At 42.5% G+C, this 15,011-nt stretch overlaps 2 protein-coding genes across 2 annotated transcripts; both read left to right on the plus strand.

The window, feature by feature from the left end:
* Positions 1–5,864: 5,864 nt before the first annotated feature.
* On the plus strand, positions 5,865–10,647 carry LOC138887317 (uncharacterized). The gene is made up of 8 exons (XM_070169049.1): positions 5,865–6,536; positions 6,618–6,708; positions 7,171–7,446; positions 7,929–8,657; positions 8,700–9,019; positions 9,271–9,711; positions 10,402–10,469; positions 10,557–10,647. The coding sequence occupies exons 1-8, from the start codon at positions 5,865–5,867 to the stop codon at positions 10,645–10,647; spliced, it is 2,688 nt and encodes an 895-aa protein (XP_070025150.1).
* Positions 10,648–11,829: 1,182 nt separating this feature from the next.
* Positions 11,830–12,586, plus strand: LOC138887318 (uncharacterized). The gene is made up of 2 exons (XM_070169050.1): positions 11,830–12,087; positions 12,230–12,586. Exons 1-2 carry the CDS (start codon positions 11,830–11,832, stop codon positions 12,584–12,586), a joined length of 615 nt encoding a protein of 204 aa, XP_070025151.1.
* The last annotated feature ends 2,425 nt before the right edge of the window (positions 12,587–15,011 follow it).

The raw sequence follows: 15,011 nt of genomic DNA on the forward strand, positions 1-15,011 counted from the left end.
AGTCCCTTCGGACCACGGGAAGGATGTCTTTGGTCATGGAGCATATGTACCTTGATGCTCCTTTACCCTAGTCCTATTTGCATGAGGGTTTCTCGACCTTAAAGTCATCTACAAATGAGCAGGCCTCGGGAATAAACATTTTCAAGTGAGTCTTGGGGGCCAGTTCGTCGATAGCCACCTCGGGAATAGCCGTTTCAAGGGCAACTACTTCACTAGCGGCCGGTTGGGAAGATGAGGAGGCAGCTTGTTGAGGGACAGATTTAGATCTTTTAGCCATTGTTATCTGGAGAAGTTTGTGTGACGACCCGGCCGGTCGTCTTAAGAATTATTGCCCCGATCCCCTATTAACTGCTTTCCCCTAGTTTATTCTGCTATTTTGATTTGACGGGATGTTCGATTTTGAGTTTCGGAGAGTTTTGGGACACTTAGTCCCTAAATGAGAGCTTAAGTGTTGGAAAAGTGATTGTAGTCGGAACAGTGTGGAGATGGCCTTGGAACTGAAATCTAATGGTTATGTTAGCTCCGTTGGGTTATTTCAGGGTTAGGAGCGTATTCGGATTGTGTTTTGGAGTTCCGTAGCTAATTTAGGCTTGAAATTTTGAAAGTTGAATTTTGGAAGTTTCCGGTTCGATAGTGAGATTTTGATCCGAGGGCCGGAATGGAATTCTGAGAGTTGCAGTAGTTCCGTTGTGTCATTTGGGATGTGTGTGCAAAATTTCAGGTCATTGGGACGTGTTTTGGTTGGGTTTTTGATCGAAAGCATAATCGGAAGATTTTAGAAACTCAGGCTTGAATCTGATGTGTTTTGGTTGATTTGATGTTGTTTGAGGTGTTTTGAAGATTTGTACAAGTTTGAATAAGGTTTTAGGATATGTTGATGCCTTTGGTTGAGGTCCCGGGGACCTCGGGATGAATTCGGATGGTTAACGGAGGAAATATTGGAGTTAAAGTTGTTGCAGCAGCTGGTCTTCTGGTATTTTCGCATCTGCGGTTTGGGGACCGCAGATGCGACGCTGCAGAAGAGGCTAAAGGGCCGCAGAACCGGCTTTGTGTCAATTCCTCAGGAACCGCAGATGCGGTAAAGGGCTCGCAGAAGCGGAACCGCTCCTGCGGTTAGAGGTCCGCAAATGCGAAAGCTGGCATTTTAATGAAAGTCATAGATGTGACGATGTGTTCGCAGAAGCGGGACCGCGATGCGGTCCCAGGGCCTCAAATGCGAAAATCGCTGGGCAGAACATATAAATAGTTGCCTTCGCGAATTTGAGGGATTCTTTCACCATTTTCATCTGGGTTTGAAGCTTTTTAGAGAGATTTTTAAGGAAAACAAAGGGGAATCACTTGGAGGTAATGTCCTTGACTTCATAACTCATTTTTATGTGATTAAAGACCTAATTAGTGGTGAGAAATTTGGGAAAAATGAGTAATTAAGGCTTGAGTTTAAGAGGCCTTTATTTGAGGATTTGAGGGTCAATTTGGACTCCAATTTCAGCGTTCTTGTTATATATAGACACGTGAGAGTACAAGGTTACTGAAAATATAAATTTCACCCGATTTCGAGACGTGGGCTCGAGGGGCATTTTGGTCATTTTACATAATTTTGCGTATTAGCTTAGAATTTAATTGTAGAATCAGTAACTTTAAGTGTTATTTACATTATGCAATTGAATTGAATAGATTTGGGTCATTTAGAGTCGAGTACTCATGGCAAAGACATGGTGTTGGGTTGATTTTGAGCCGTTTCGAGGTAAGTGGTTTGTCTAACTTTGTGTGGGAGACCTTCCCCCTAGGATTGGTATATTTGGTAATTGAAATGCCTTGTACGTGAGGTGACCAGTGCGTACTTGTACTAATTGTTGGAAATCCGATTTTCTTTAAGTACTTGCTACTATGTTTCCTTTCCTGTTTCTATTACTTGCACTATTAAGCCAGTTGTTAGCTTAGGAAAGCATGTCTAAGTGACTTAATTGCTTCATTTGATTTAACCTGCCTTACTTGAATTATGTGCAGCATGCTAGGCTAAAATCACTTATTGCCTTAATATGAATTTTGCTATTTCTGTTTATCTTCCTGTTGCTGCTGTGTATTTATTTTGGGACTACGGATGTGGGATTCCGGTAGCTCCCCTTAGTCTGTTTACTTTGGGACTACGTGTTATATTCCTAGTAGATCCCCCTACATATATACTTTGGGACTACGGGTTAGATTCCCGGTAGATCCCCCTGCACAATTATATGAAACTACGGGAATGCACCTGGTAGATTTTCCCAGTACTGGGAATTTATATTTGGGACTACGGAACAATATTCGGTAGATCCCTTTGCACTATGAGTTGGACTACGGGACGGGATCCTGGGAGATCCTTAGGACATATATATGATGGACTACATGACGGTATCCCGGGAGATTCACTGGATATGTAAAGATGGGATAACGGGACGGTATCCTAAGAGATCCCCGATTGTTACTATTGGTGTTGAGTTGTATTTCCTTTCCATGTTTACCGTGTTTTGTATAATTGTTGTTGTTCTGTATATCCTGTGTTATTTTACTGCCGTACTTATTTATATTGTTCTATCCTATACTGTTGATCTTTATATTTGTTTAACCTCAGTAGGGCCCTGACCTTCCTCGTCACTACCCAACCGAGGTTAGGCTTGGCACTTACTGAGTACCGTTGTGGTGTACTTATGTCTCTTCTACGCATGTCTTTCATGTGCAGATTCAGGTACCGCTGATCAGGCCTACCATCCTTGAGGGAGGCGACTACTTAGAGACTTCGAGGTACATCTGCCGCATCCGCAGATCAAGGAGTCCCTTTCTATTCCTGCCTTTTAGTATTTATCCCTTCTGTACTTTCTGTTCTCATTAGACAAATTTCGGAGTTAGAGCTATGTAGTATTTTCTTTTCTTAGCTTGTGATTTTGGCCACATCGGTCATTCTTGCAAAATAGGGTTATTTTCGCAAAAGTGGTTCAATTACCCATGTCTTAGGGTCTTGAGTCTACAACTCGGTGTCATATCACTTTAAGGTCCAACCATGTCGTATTTGCGTCCCTAGCCACATTCGGCCAGTTTTGCAAAATGGGCCATTTCTGCAAAGTAATTTTTAAGGCCCTGATCATTGGGATGTTGGAGTCATGTAAGATTCAAATGGAGTATTTTTCATGCATTAGGGGTCAACTTTGTCAAGTTTTCACTAACAGCCACTTTCAGCCACTTAGGCCATTTTGCAAAATATAGCCAAATCATGTCTTGCATTTGTCCACTAGGAAATGTTGTGGTGTCACGTAGTGTCCCAAGTCACTAACCATGTCCTCTTCACTCAGGTATGGAACCGCTGGTTCGATCCAAAGTGCTGATGGTAGTAAAGATTCCTAGGAAATTAATCAGGTGGTGGAAAATGTTTTCATTATTAGAGCAACATGAGTTAATGCACAAATTGGGCACCCTAACTTCCCTTTTTGATATCACACCTCGCCCAAACATAGTGGAGGCGATGCTGACTTATTGGGATCCGCAAAATTTGATTTTCAGATTTGGAGAATGTGAGAAAACCCCTACCTTGGCAGAAATGTCTGGTCTCACTCGTTTAAGCTATATAGGCAAGGACATGATACTTCCCCGAGACCATTCTAGGACAAGACTCCTCAGCAACCTGGGCCTGAAAGATAACAAGCATTTAAAATGCCTCGAGCAGTCTTGGATATCCTTGGATTATTTGTTTGCTAGATTTGGACCACAAGATAGTTTTGACGTCTTTTGGGATGAGTTCTGCACAACTAAGGCAAAGTGGCAAAGACGTCGCCTCGAAGCTTTCAGCCTTGCTTTGTTGGGATTATTGGTTTTTCCATTAGATGAGAGGCACATTAGCACCCCTCTACAGTCAGTGGTAATGGCATTATTTCATGAGAAGCAATGCAAAACCGTTACCGTTGTGCCGATGATCTTAGCAGAGTTGTACCGAGCCCTGAATGAGGTTATAGGATGTATATGGTATTTTGAGGGAAGTAACCTTTTGCTACAATTGTGGATGATGGAGAATTTGCACACCGCTTCCTTACTTTGTCCTATCGATCGTGCCTTGAGGGATCGGGTAGTATGCATCGAGCGTAGGATGAAATCTCCTAAGTTTACATACCCAATAGGCGTCACATCTTGGATTGAGTTCCTTGGTTCGAGGACAAATGGGAATGTTTTGTGGGCTTACCTTTGGCTACCTTTAGATGATATCTTGGTAGGATGCCTCATGCAGCCTTTCCTGATGCTGATAGGACTCAAGAGTGTCAGGCCGTACACTCCCGTTAGGATAATGCGATAGTTGGGCATAAGACTAGAGGAGCCTCCAACTTTAAATCTTCGGAGACACATCATGAATTTTAGCAAAAAAGCGGCTGACGAAATCAAGTACGTGCAATACTGGAACAATGCAAAGAGGATGAAGAAAATTACATTAGTAGAGGACGTTGGCAGGCCCGAGTGTACTCAGGAGTACCTGATTTGGTTACAGTCTGTCCCACCAGGGGTCAGCACCCCATTGCCAGCACAACTTAGGGGTCGGGCAGTTCAGACAGATGATTTTGAGGAGGCATCAGACCAAGATCCTTGGGATAAGCTTGAGTTGATAAAGTCTCCATTAGCGGGATTGGCAGCAAACGTGGAGCAACATGGCCAGTATTTGTTTAGGGTCGCCCTTCAGGATGCGGGGGCACACGCCAAGGCCTTTATTTCCGGCATCGGTGTTTCTTTATGAGGCATATTACAGAGTTTGAGCATGACGGACAGCCCAGGACCATCCCAACCAGGACCGTCGCATTCAGGAGCAGCTTGAGGAGTCATTCTATTTAGGTGTTTTGAGATTGTCTTATGTTGTCTTTTACTTTCGTGTCTTGTCTAGGAGTACCAAGTCCTTTAGGTAGTGTCAAAGTTTGTCGTAGTGTAGTTGAGTCTGTCATGTCTTTCATTATCGTACTTCCCATTGTATTTTAATATCGAAAAGTTTTTAAATGAAAATCCCAAAAAGATTTTATTTTATTTTCTACCACTCTTCCAGAACTACGCTTGGTCTGATTCATGAGGGACATGATACGTAGGCAACCTACAGCGAGTTCGATCAAATCATTTTGGGTTCAAACAAAAAAACAAAAAAAAAGGGAAAAGAGTGATAAGAGGTGTTGGAAAAGAAAGAGAAGGAAGGATTGAAATGAGCAATTGGGATGATGCCATATGACCCTGCGACCCTTAAAGCCATTTTAGAACCGTTAATTATTGTTAGGTGCATTGCACGTAACGTGATATTATTATTTGATAGATGCCCTAACGCTAACATGGTGGTTTTGTGTTGTTGTCCTCTGTTATCTTTGTTTAATAATAGGAAGGTGGTTAGTTTGTTGGCATCCTGGCAAGTCATCCATACAACACCCGATCAAAGCGTCAAACAGTCATGGCTAGCAAGGAAACAAACACTGGAGTTGTAGACCTACCAAGGGAGATTGTTGAGTCGGAATCGGAACTGCAAGAGGAGGTCCGGAGGTTGAAGCATCAGATGGCGGAAATGTATCAAGACTGGATTAAGGGGCACCATCCACCCTCGTTCCCTACCAACTACACACAAAACCTTGCTTCCATTCCACCACTCTCTCAATCCCAAACGTCCAATACCATTGATCTTTCCCCACAACACGCACCTGGCTTTACCCCTTACCACAACCACCCCAGCACTTTGGCCCAAACTTTTCATGCTCCACCAGCCAAAACAACCTCGTACCCTGCTCCGACATCTACTCCTATTTTTGTATCCCCTCTACAAGATACCCTCCAACGATCCTCTAGTGAGCCCGCATTCCCAGCTCCTGATGCCCCCTACTATGCACTGGAGCCCACCTTCAAAGTCCCAGATCCTTACTCTTACACCCCCCCAGTTTGAGCCTCATATTGAAATTGACAAACCACCCAAGAACGCAGAGCAAGAGGAGATGTTTAGGAAGGTAAAGAGTCTGGAGCAATCATTGAGAAATATGCAAGGGTTGGGAAACCAGGTGAGTGTGACCTATAAGGATTTGTGTTTGTTCCCCTATGTCCAACTGCCTGCCAGGTTCAAGATGCCAAAGTTTGACTTGTACGACGGACATGGGGATCCTGTAGCTCATCTGAGGGGTTATTGTAGTAAAATGAGAGGCGGCGGGGGAAAAGACGAATTACTGATGGCATACTTCAGCCAGAGTTTGAGTGGAGCAGCTTTAGTATGGTACACCCGCCAGGACACTAACAGATTGTACACATGGGACGATATGGCTCAGGCCTTTGCCCAGCACTTTCAGTACAATATAGACATTGTCCCAGACTGCCTATCTTTGACCAAGGTGGAAAAGAAACCCAGTGAAAGCTTTAGAGAATATGGGTTCCGATTGAGGGAGCAAGCTGCACGAGTCAATCCTCCGATGAAAGAAGATGAGATGGTTGAATACTTTCTTCAAGTCCTGGAGCCCACTTACTATGGTCACTTGATCTCAGCCATTGGTAAATCTTTCAATAATGTGGTAAAGATGGGAGAAATGGTGGAAGAGGGGCTCAAATCGAGCAAGATCATGAGCTATTCTGCTATAAAAGCAACCACCCAGGCAATCCAGAGTGGTACTGGAAGTTTGCTAGGCAAGAAGAAGAAGGACGATGTCGCCATGGCTGTCTCTGGACCATGGCATGGCCAGAGGGGTTCACCTCATCAATACACCCATCCTCGACCCCGACCTCAAACCTACGCCCAAGCTCCATATAATCCACCGCAACATTAGTTTTCCCCGCAAAACCCCCAATACTCAACTAGGCCATCCCAATAACTTGTTTATCATGCACAGTCATATGTTCAACCCCCTCCTTACCCTCAATGGCGTGCCCCAGCCCCACAGAATACCTACCCAGCTCCACAAAATACCTATCCACCTCCACAACCCTACCAAAACCCCAATGGTTCAAATTTTTGATCAAGGCCGGAGTATAGATGAGAGAGGCAGTAGCAGAAACTAACCTTTACCCCGCTTGGAGAGTCCTATGCTAGTCTGTTTCAAAGGTTAAGGCAGTTGGACGTCTTGAGGCCGATTGAGTCAAAGATACCAAATCCCCCTCCCAAGAACCTTGATTATTCTCTTAAATGTGCCTATTGTTCTGATGCTCCAGGGCATGACATAGAGAAATGCTGGCATTTGAAAAGGGCAATCCAGGAGCTCATTGATACAAATCAAATTTTAGTCCAAAGCCCAGACACGTCGAACATCAATCAAAATCCTTTGTCAGCTCATGCTGAGACGCATATAATTGAAATAGTTCACAAGGATGGGGAGCCCAAGAAGTCTTCTAAGTTCGTCATGATGATTCAGGCCAGTGAAAGTAATTTGGTTAAAGCTCCAGACTCTACCAAAGCAAAGCCTTTGACAGTTGAAGGGGCGACAGAAAGTTGAGCTCGCTCAATTTGAAGCCACCGGTGTTGGTCGTGAAAGTGCCTTCGAAAGATATTGGGGCAAGTCCGGAAAGCTCAAAAGTGGTAGTGCCAGGGATTCCAAGTAAGCATGTCATAGTTGTGAAGGGGGCTCATATTACCCCTATCATCATTAAACCAGTAACCGAGCTGCCAGTGGTTGATGCCAAGGCTGTTCCGTGGAATTACAAACAAGTTATAGTGACATACAAAGGAAAATAAATAGAGGAAGATGTTAATGAAACTAGAGTATTGACTCGTTCTGGGAGATGTTTCACCCTAGAAGAATTAAGGAAAGCCAAGCCATTTAAAGATAGCCAAATGCCAGTAAAGAAATCGGTCACCGAGGAAGAGGCTGAGGAGTTCCTGAAAAAGATGAAAGTGCGGGATTATTCCATTGTAGAGCAGTTAAGGAAAACACCAACTCAGATTTCTCTTTTGTCTTTGCTTATACATTCAGATGAACATCGCAGGGTCTTGATGAAGATTTTGAATGAGGCACATATTCTTGATAAGATCACAGTGAATCACTTAGAAAAGATAGCTAGCAAGATCTTCGAAGTAAAAAGGATCACTTTCTCAGATGATGAACTTCCTATGGAGGGTACAGAACACAACCGAGCTCTTTATCTCACGGTGAAGTGCGAAGATTCTGTTGTCTCAAGGGTTTTGGTTGACAATGGCTCTAGTGTGAATATTTGTCCCCTATCTACTCTGCAAAAATTGAAGATTGGCACCGAAAGAATCCACTTGAACAGCGTGTGTGTTCGAGGCTTTGATGGGGGAGGTAAAGATTCTGTCGGAGATATAATGCTCGAATTGTCGATAGGGCCAATTGAGTTCACCATGGAATTCCAAGTATTAGATGTGAATATCTCCTACAATTTGCTACTGGGCAGGCCCTGGATACATGCTGCTAAGGCGGTCCCGTCTTCTCTCCACCAAATGGTGAAGTTCGAATGGGACAGGCAGGAAATATTTGTGCACGTTGATGAGGACCTGTCAGCTTGTAATGACACAATTGTTCCCTTTATCGAAGCTGAATATGATAAGGGACCTTGGGTCTATCAAACTTTCGAAACAGTGTCTGTTGAGAAGATTCCTGAAGGAAAATGCATTCCGGGTCCTAAGTTATCTTCCGCGTCTATCATGGTTGCGAATAAAATGTTGAAGAATGGTTTCGTGTCAGGCAAGGGTCTGGGCTTATCTCTGTAGGGTATTGTGCATCCAGTGCGCCCCAGTGGGAATCCTGGTACATTTGGTTTGGGATTCATGCCTATAGAGAAGGATGTAAGAAGGGTTAAAAACCTGAAACAGAAGGTATGGTCACTCCCCAAGCCTGTCCCACACATCTCTAAGTCTTTTGTCAAGCCAGGGGCCGAAAAACCTCCAACCTCCTCAATCCCAAAACCTATGGTCGATGTTGATGAAGAGTTGATCAAGAGGTTCCAAAGTATGTTCGAAGAGGTCAATATGGTAGAAGTTGGTGAAGGCTCTAGTAAAGCAGATGTGCAGCTCGTTGGCCCAAATGTGAAGCTTAGCAATTGGGAAGTACTCCTCTCCCCACCAGGAAGGAGTTTTGGTAGTTTGCTTTGTTTTCCTTTCTGTTATCTGGGTTATTCCAGGGTTGTAATCCAGATTTTTAGTTTTTGCTTGTTTTGAAGTTCAAACCCTTCTATCCTTTTATTTTCAATGAAATCCAATTTCCCGTTTGTCCGTTATTCTTAATAGTGTTTTATTTTATTCTTTTTCTTTTGTACAATTCTTTTTATGCTGGTTGCAATGATATGACATGCATGAAGAATTATAAGTCGAGTCTTAAAAGACAATATAATTCTAAAATAATAATCCAAGAAGTAGAATATGATGATGAAATAGAATATGATGAAGAAGCAGCATTTGAGGAAATCAGTAAAGCGATAAAACAATTTGAAGAAAAACCAAAGTCTAATCTGAGTGAAATTGAAGCAATCAATTTAGGGGACCAGGATAATGTTAGGGAAACCAAGATAAGTGTGCATTTAGAGCCGCAAGTTAAGGAGGAAATAATCAAGATATTGTTTGAGTACAAAGATGTCTTTGCATGGTCATATGATGATATGCCGGGCCTGAACACTGATCTGGTAGTTCATAAATTACCAACTGATCCAGCATTCCCTCCTATCAAGCAAAAGTTGCGAAAGTTCAAGACTGATATGAGTGTGAAGATCAAAGAAGAAATCACAAAACAGCTTACTGCAAAGGTCATTCGGGTCACGTGATATCCCACTTGGTTAGCTAATGTTGTGCTAGTACCAAAGAAGGATGGTAAGACTAGGGTATGTGTTGATTACCGTGATCTTAACAAAGCGAGCCTAAAGGATGATTTTCCATTTCCGAACATTCACATTCTGATCGATAATTGTGCCAAGCATGAGATTGGGTCTTTTGTGGATTGTTATGCGGGATATCATCAGATCTTGATGGATGGGGAAGATTCATAAAAAACAGCATTCATCACTCCACAGGGAACATATTGCTACCAGATAATGCCATTTGGTCTGAAGAATGATGGGGCAACTTACATAAGGGCGATGACCACCATATTTCATGACATGATACATAGGGAGATCGAGGTTTATGTAGATGATGTGATCATAAAGTCAAAGAAGCAGTCTGACCATGTCAAGGATTTGAGGAAGTTTTTCTAAAGGCTCCGCAGGCATAACCTCAAGCTTAATCCAGTGAAATGTGCATTTAGTGTCCCTTCTAGGAAGCTGCTGGGGTTCGTGGTTAGTAAACACGGCATTGAGTTAGATTCATCGAAGATCAAAGCCATCCAAGAGTTACTGCCGCCAAAGAACAAAACAGAGGTGATGAGCCTGCTTGGAAGGTTAAATTACATCAGCAGGTTTATTGCTTAGCTCACGACAACCTGTGAGCCCATCTTTAAGCTTCTGAAGAAGAATGATGCAATCAAGTGGACTGATGAGTTTCAAGAAGCATTTGATAAAATTAAGAGGTATCTGTCCAATCCACCTGTGTTGGTCCCACTAGAGCCCGGAAGACCTTTAATTCTCTATTTGATAGTCTTGGATAATTCTTTCAGTTGTGTATTGGGTCAACACAACATCACGGGAAAGAAGGAGCAAGCAATCTATTACCTCAGTAAGAAGTTCACTCCCTATGAGGTTAAGTAGACTCTGCTTGAAAGGACATGTTGCGCCCTGACTTGGGTGGCGCAAAAGTTGAAGCATTATCTTTCGTCCTACACTACTTACCTTATTTCTCGCAAAGATCCTTTAAAGTATATCTTTCAGAAGCCTATGCCCACGGGAAGACTGGCAAAGTGGCAGATTTTACTTACAGAGTTTGACATCATCTATGTGACTTAGACCATTATGAAAGCCTAAGCCTTGGCCGACCACTTGGCCGAGAATCTGGTGGATGATGAATATGAGCCGCTGAAGACTTATTTTCCTAATGAAGAGGTCATGTGTGTTGACGAGGTTGACCATGATGAAAATCCAGGTTGGAAACTCTTCTTTGATGGAGCTGCTAATATGAAAGGTGTTGGAATAGGGGCTGTACTTATCTCTGAAATAGGGCAACACTACCCTGTAACAGCCCAGCTTTGATTTCATTGCACCAACAACATGGCCGAGTACGAAGCATGCATTATGGGTTTGAGGTTAGCTGTAGACATGGGAGTCCAGGAAATACTGGTTTTGGGAGATTCGGATTTGTTGGTTCATCAGATTCAAGGAGAATGGGAGACTCGGGACTTGAAGCTTATACTGTACCGACAGTGTCTGAATGATCTTTGTCAACGATTCAGGTTAGTAGAATTCAGACATATTCCCAGGATTCATAATGAGATTGATGATGCCTTGGCTACTTTGGTGCCAATGTTACATCATCCGGACAAGGCCTATGTCGACCCCGTGCATATCCAAGTTCGTGATCAACATGCTTATTGTAATGTGGTAGAAGAGGAAATCGATGGCGAACGTTGGTTCCATGATATCAAGGAATACATCAGGCCATAGGTATATCCACTACATGCTACAGGTGACCAAAAGAGAACCATTCGACGTCTAGCTAGTGGATTTTTCTTGAGTGCGGGAATCTTGTATAGGAGGACTCCAGATTTAGGACTGCTAAGATGCATAGATGCTAAAGAAGCTTCAACTATCATGGTCAAAGTGCACTTTGGATTTTGCGGGCCGCATATGAACAGGTATGTCTTGGCAAAGAAGATACTTCAAGCAGGTTATTATTGGCTCACCATGGAACGAGATTGCATCAGCTTTGTTCGCAAATGTCATCAATGCCAAGTATACGTTAATTTGATTCATTCTCCCCCATCTGAGTTACACACAATGTCTGCACCTTGGCCTTTTGTTGCTTGGGGCATGGATGTCATTGGACTAATTGAGCCAGCAACGTCAAATGGGCATAGGTTTATCCTGGTGGCCATTGATTACTTTACCAAGTGGGTCGAAGCTGTAACTTTCAAGTCCGTGACCAAGAAGGCAGTGGTGGATTTTGTTCATTCAAATATCATTTCTCAGTTTGGAATTCCCAAGGTGATCATCACAGACGGTGCTGCTAATCTCAACAGTCATTTGATGAAAGAGGTATGCCAATAGTTCAAGATCATGTATCGGAACTCCACTCCGTATCACCCCAAGGCAAATGGAGTTGTTGAGGCTGCTAACAAGAACACAAAAGAAGATACTTCGTAAGATGGTTCAAGGTTCTAGGTAGTGACATGAAAAGTTGCCTTTTGCCTTACTGGGTTATCGCACTACTGTTCGCACTTCAGTAGGTGCAACTCCTTATTTGCTAGTATATGGAACTGAGGCAGTTATACCTGCAGAAGTTGAGATTTCATCCCTTCGGATCGTTGCAGAAGCTGAAATTAATGATGAGTGGGTCAAAACCCGGCTCGAGCAGTTGAGTTTGATTGATGAGAAAAGATTGGCTGCAGTATGTCATGGTCAATTGTATCAGAAGAGAATGGCAAGAGCATACAACAAAAAGGTGCGTCCTCGGAAATTCGAAGTGGGCCAGATGGTATTGAAACACATCCTTCCTCATCAGGTGGAAGCTAAAGGAAAGTTCGCCCCAAACTAGCAGGGGCCGTTCATAGTGAAAGAAGTGTTGCCCAATGGTGCTTTGTATTTAACAGCATAGAAGGCAAATGTGTAGATATGGCTATCAATTTTGATGCAGTTAAGAGGTACTATGTATGATTTCTTTGCTTACCTTCAGTTGTATTTCGTACTTGGCATGTTCAAAGTTGAAATGACGAATGCATTTTGTTCCGCTGCCCAAACACTTTCATCCTTTGCTACCTCTTTTGAGCCTTGTTTATTTTCTTTCATACCCCTCTTTTGGAATCAGTAATAGAATTAGAGAATGAAAAAAATGAATGAATGAATGAAAAATAAGAAAAATGAAAAAAAGAGAAAAGAAAAAGAAGAGAAAAGAAAAAAAAGAGAAAAAAAAAGAAAAACAAGAAAAAAGAAAAAAGAAAAAAGAAAAGACCCAAAATTAAAATTAAAATTCCCCAGACCCAAAGAAACTGGGGCAGAAGTTTTGGTTTTGAAAAGATCTGATTCCAAAAGTCGTAATTTTGACCCCTTTTAATCTTAAATTATTTTGAGCCTTTATGCCGCCCTTTTTTTCTAACCTTGTCCAAAAGCCTACATTACGGTCCAAAGAAAGGCCTTCCGATCAATCTTTGAGAATGCCAGGTCAAGCGAGATAGAGGTATGATTTACATCATGGGTAACACTTTGTTCATGGGCACAAGAGAGAAAATTTAAAATGAGAGTCTTATTGGTGAAAACCCTCACGGGCACCGTAAGGCGATGGTGAGCTAAGAGAAAATTTAAAATGAGAGAGTCTTATTGGTAAAAACCCTCGCGGGCACCGTAAGGCGATGGTGAGCTGAGAGAAAATTTAAAATAAGAGAGTCTTATTGGTGAAAATCTCGCAGGCACCGTAAGGCGATGGTGAGTTGAGAGATGAACAAATAAGAGAGGCTTGTTGGTGAAAACCCTTCGGGACACTATAAGTCGAATGAGGCTCATGACTTTACAGAGAAATTGGATTAGTGAAAGCCCGGTTTTTGAGGTATGAAGACACGACATGAACTGAAATATGATTGGTTGGACGGATTAGACTGATCAGTCCGAAATGCATGTCATGATCATTGGAGCTAGCCGCTTCACTCAGTAAATCTTCTTTTTCCCATTCTTCTTCACATAGTCATATGTGCTCAAATTGTCCTTTGTTCCTTTTGTCAAAAATCATTTCTTTGCTCTTTGAGCCTATCTTTATGAGTATCTTTCGAACTAGCCTTTGTTGAACAAGCAAGAAATGATTTCAAAGCTTACTACCAACTTCTAAATTGCACAAAGCGGAGTTCAGCCAGGCCCATCACAATTGACATGATTTAGAACAAGAAGTATGGTGATAACTGAGGTTCAGGCAATCAAGTGAATCTTGAATTTTGAGAAAATGCAAGGATTCAGTAACTTTCAGAATGAAAACACAACGCAACAAGTGAGTTTAAGAGATTCAAGTCATTCAGAGGTTTTGTGGCCCAGTTCCAATCAAAAGTTCAAACAACTCCTTGCTAGCCCGAAGCAGCTAATCAGAATGAAGCATGGCAATGGCAGAAGCAGATGCTCAGCAATGATGCCACAAACTAACTACCACGTTTTCAAACTAACAAGATTTTATTTGTCTGAAACAGGGGCAAGAAAATTTTTTAATCCACAAGGACCCTCCCACGAAGAAGGCGTGGTTCAGGGGTAAGAAATTCTATTCAGAATCCTCCAAGAAGAGAGCATGGTTCAGGACCCTCCTGGAGAATGGGACCTAGTTAAATTTAAAGACCTTCATAGATAACAAGATTTAGCGTAAGTTCTACCTTTAGGAAATATAATTTAGCTTTAAAGTTGTCACTCTTAAGATGAGATTTAATTTGAAGTTTTCAAGGCCCTCCTGGATAATGGGATTTAGCTTTTAAATTCTTAGATCACTTTAGGTAATATGATTCGATTAACGCTCACAGATTTGCCCAAATTCCGAACTGGGGCAGAAAATTTCTTTTGTTTTATCTGTTTTGTTGTAATGGCAGGCGCCCACCTGGATAACAAGGGAATACAATTCAAGTTTTTGGTAATCAGGTAACCACCTGGATAACGAGGGAATACAATTCAAGTTTTTGGCGATCAGGCGCCCACCTGGATAACGAGGGAATATAGTTCAAGTTTTAGCAATCAGGTGCTCACCTAGATAACGAGGGAATACAGTTCAAGTTTTAGCAATCAGGTGCCCACCTGGATAACGAGGGAATACAGTTCAAGTTTTAGCAATCAGGTGCCCACCTGGATAACGAGGGAATACAGTTCAACTTTTAGCAATCAGGCACCTACCTGGATAACGAGGGAATACAGTTCAAGTGTTAGTAATCAGGCGCCCACCTGGATTACGAGGGAATATAGTTCAAGTTTTAGCAATCAGGCGCCCACCTGGATAACGAGGG

Source organism: Nicotiana sylvestris, chromosome 3 (genome assembly GCF_000393655.2).
Source record: "Nicotiana sylvestris chromosome 3, ASM39365v2, whole genome shotgun sequence".
NCBI classification, from domain to species: Eukaryota; Viridiplantae; Streptophyta; class Magnoliopsida; order Solanales; family Solanaceae; genus Nicotiana; species Nicotiana sylvestris.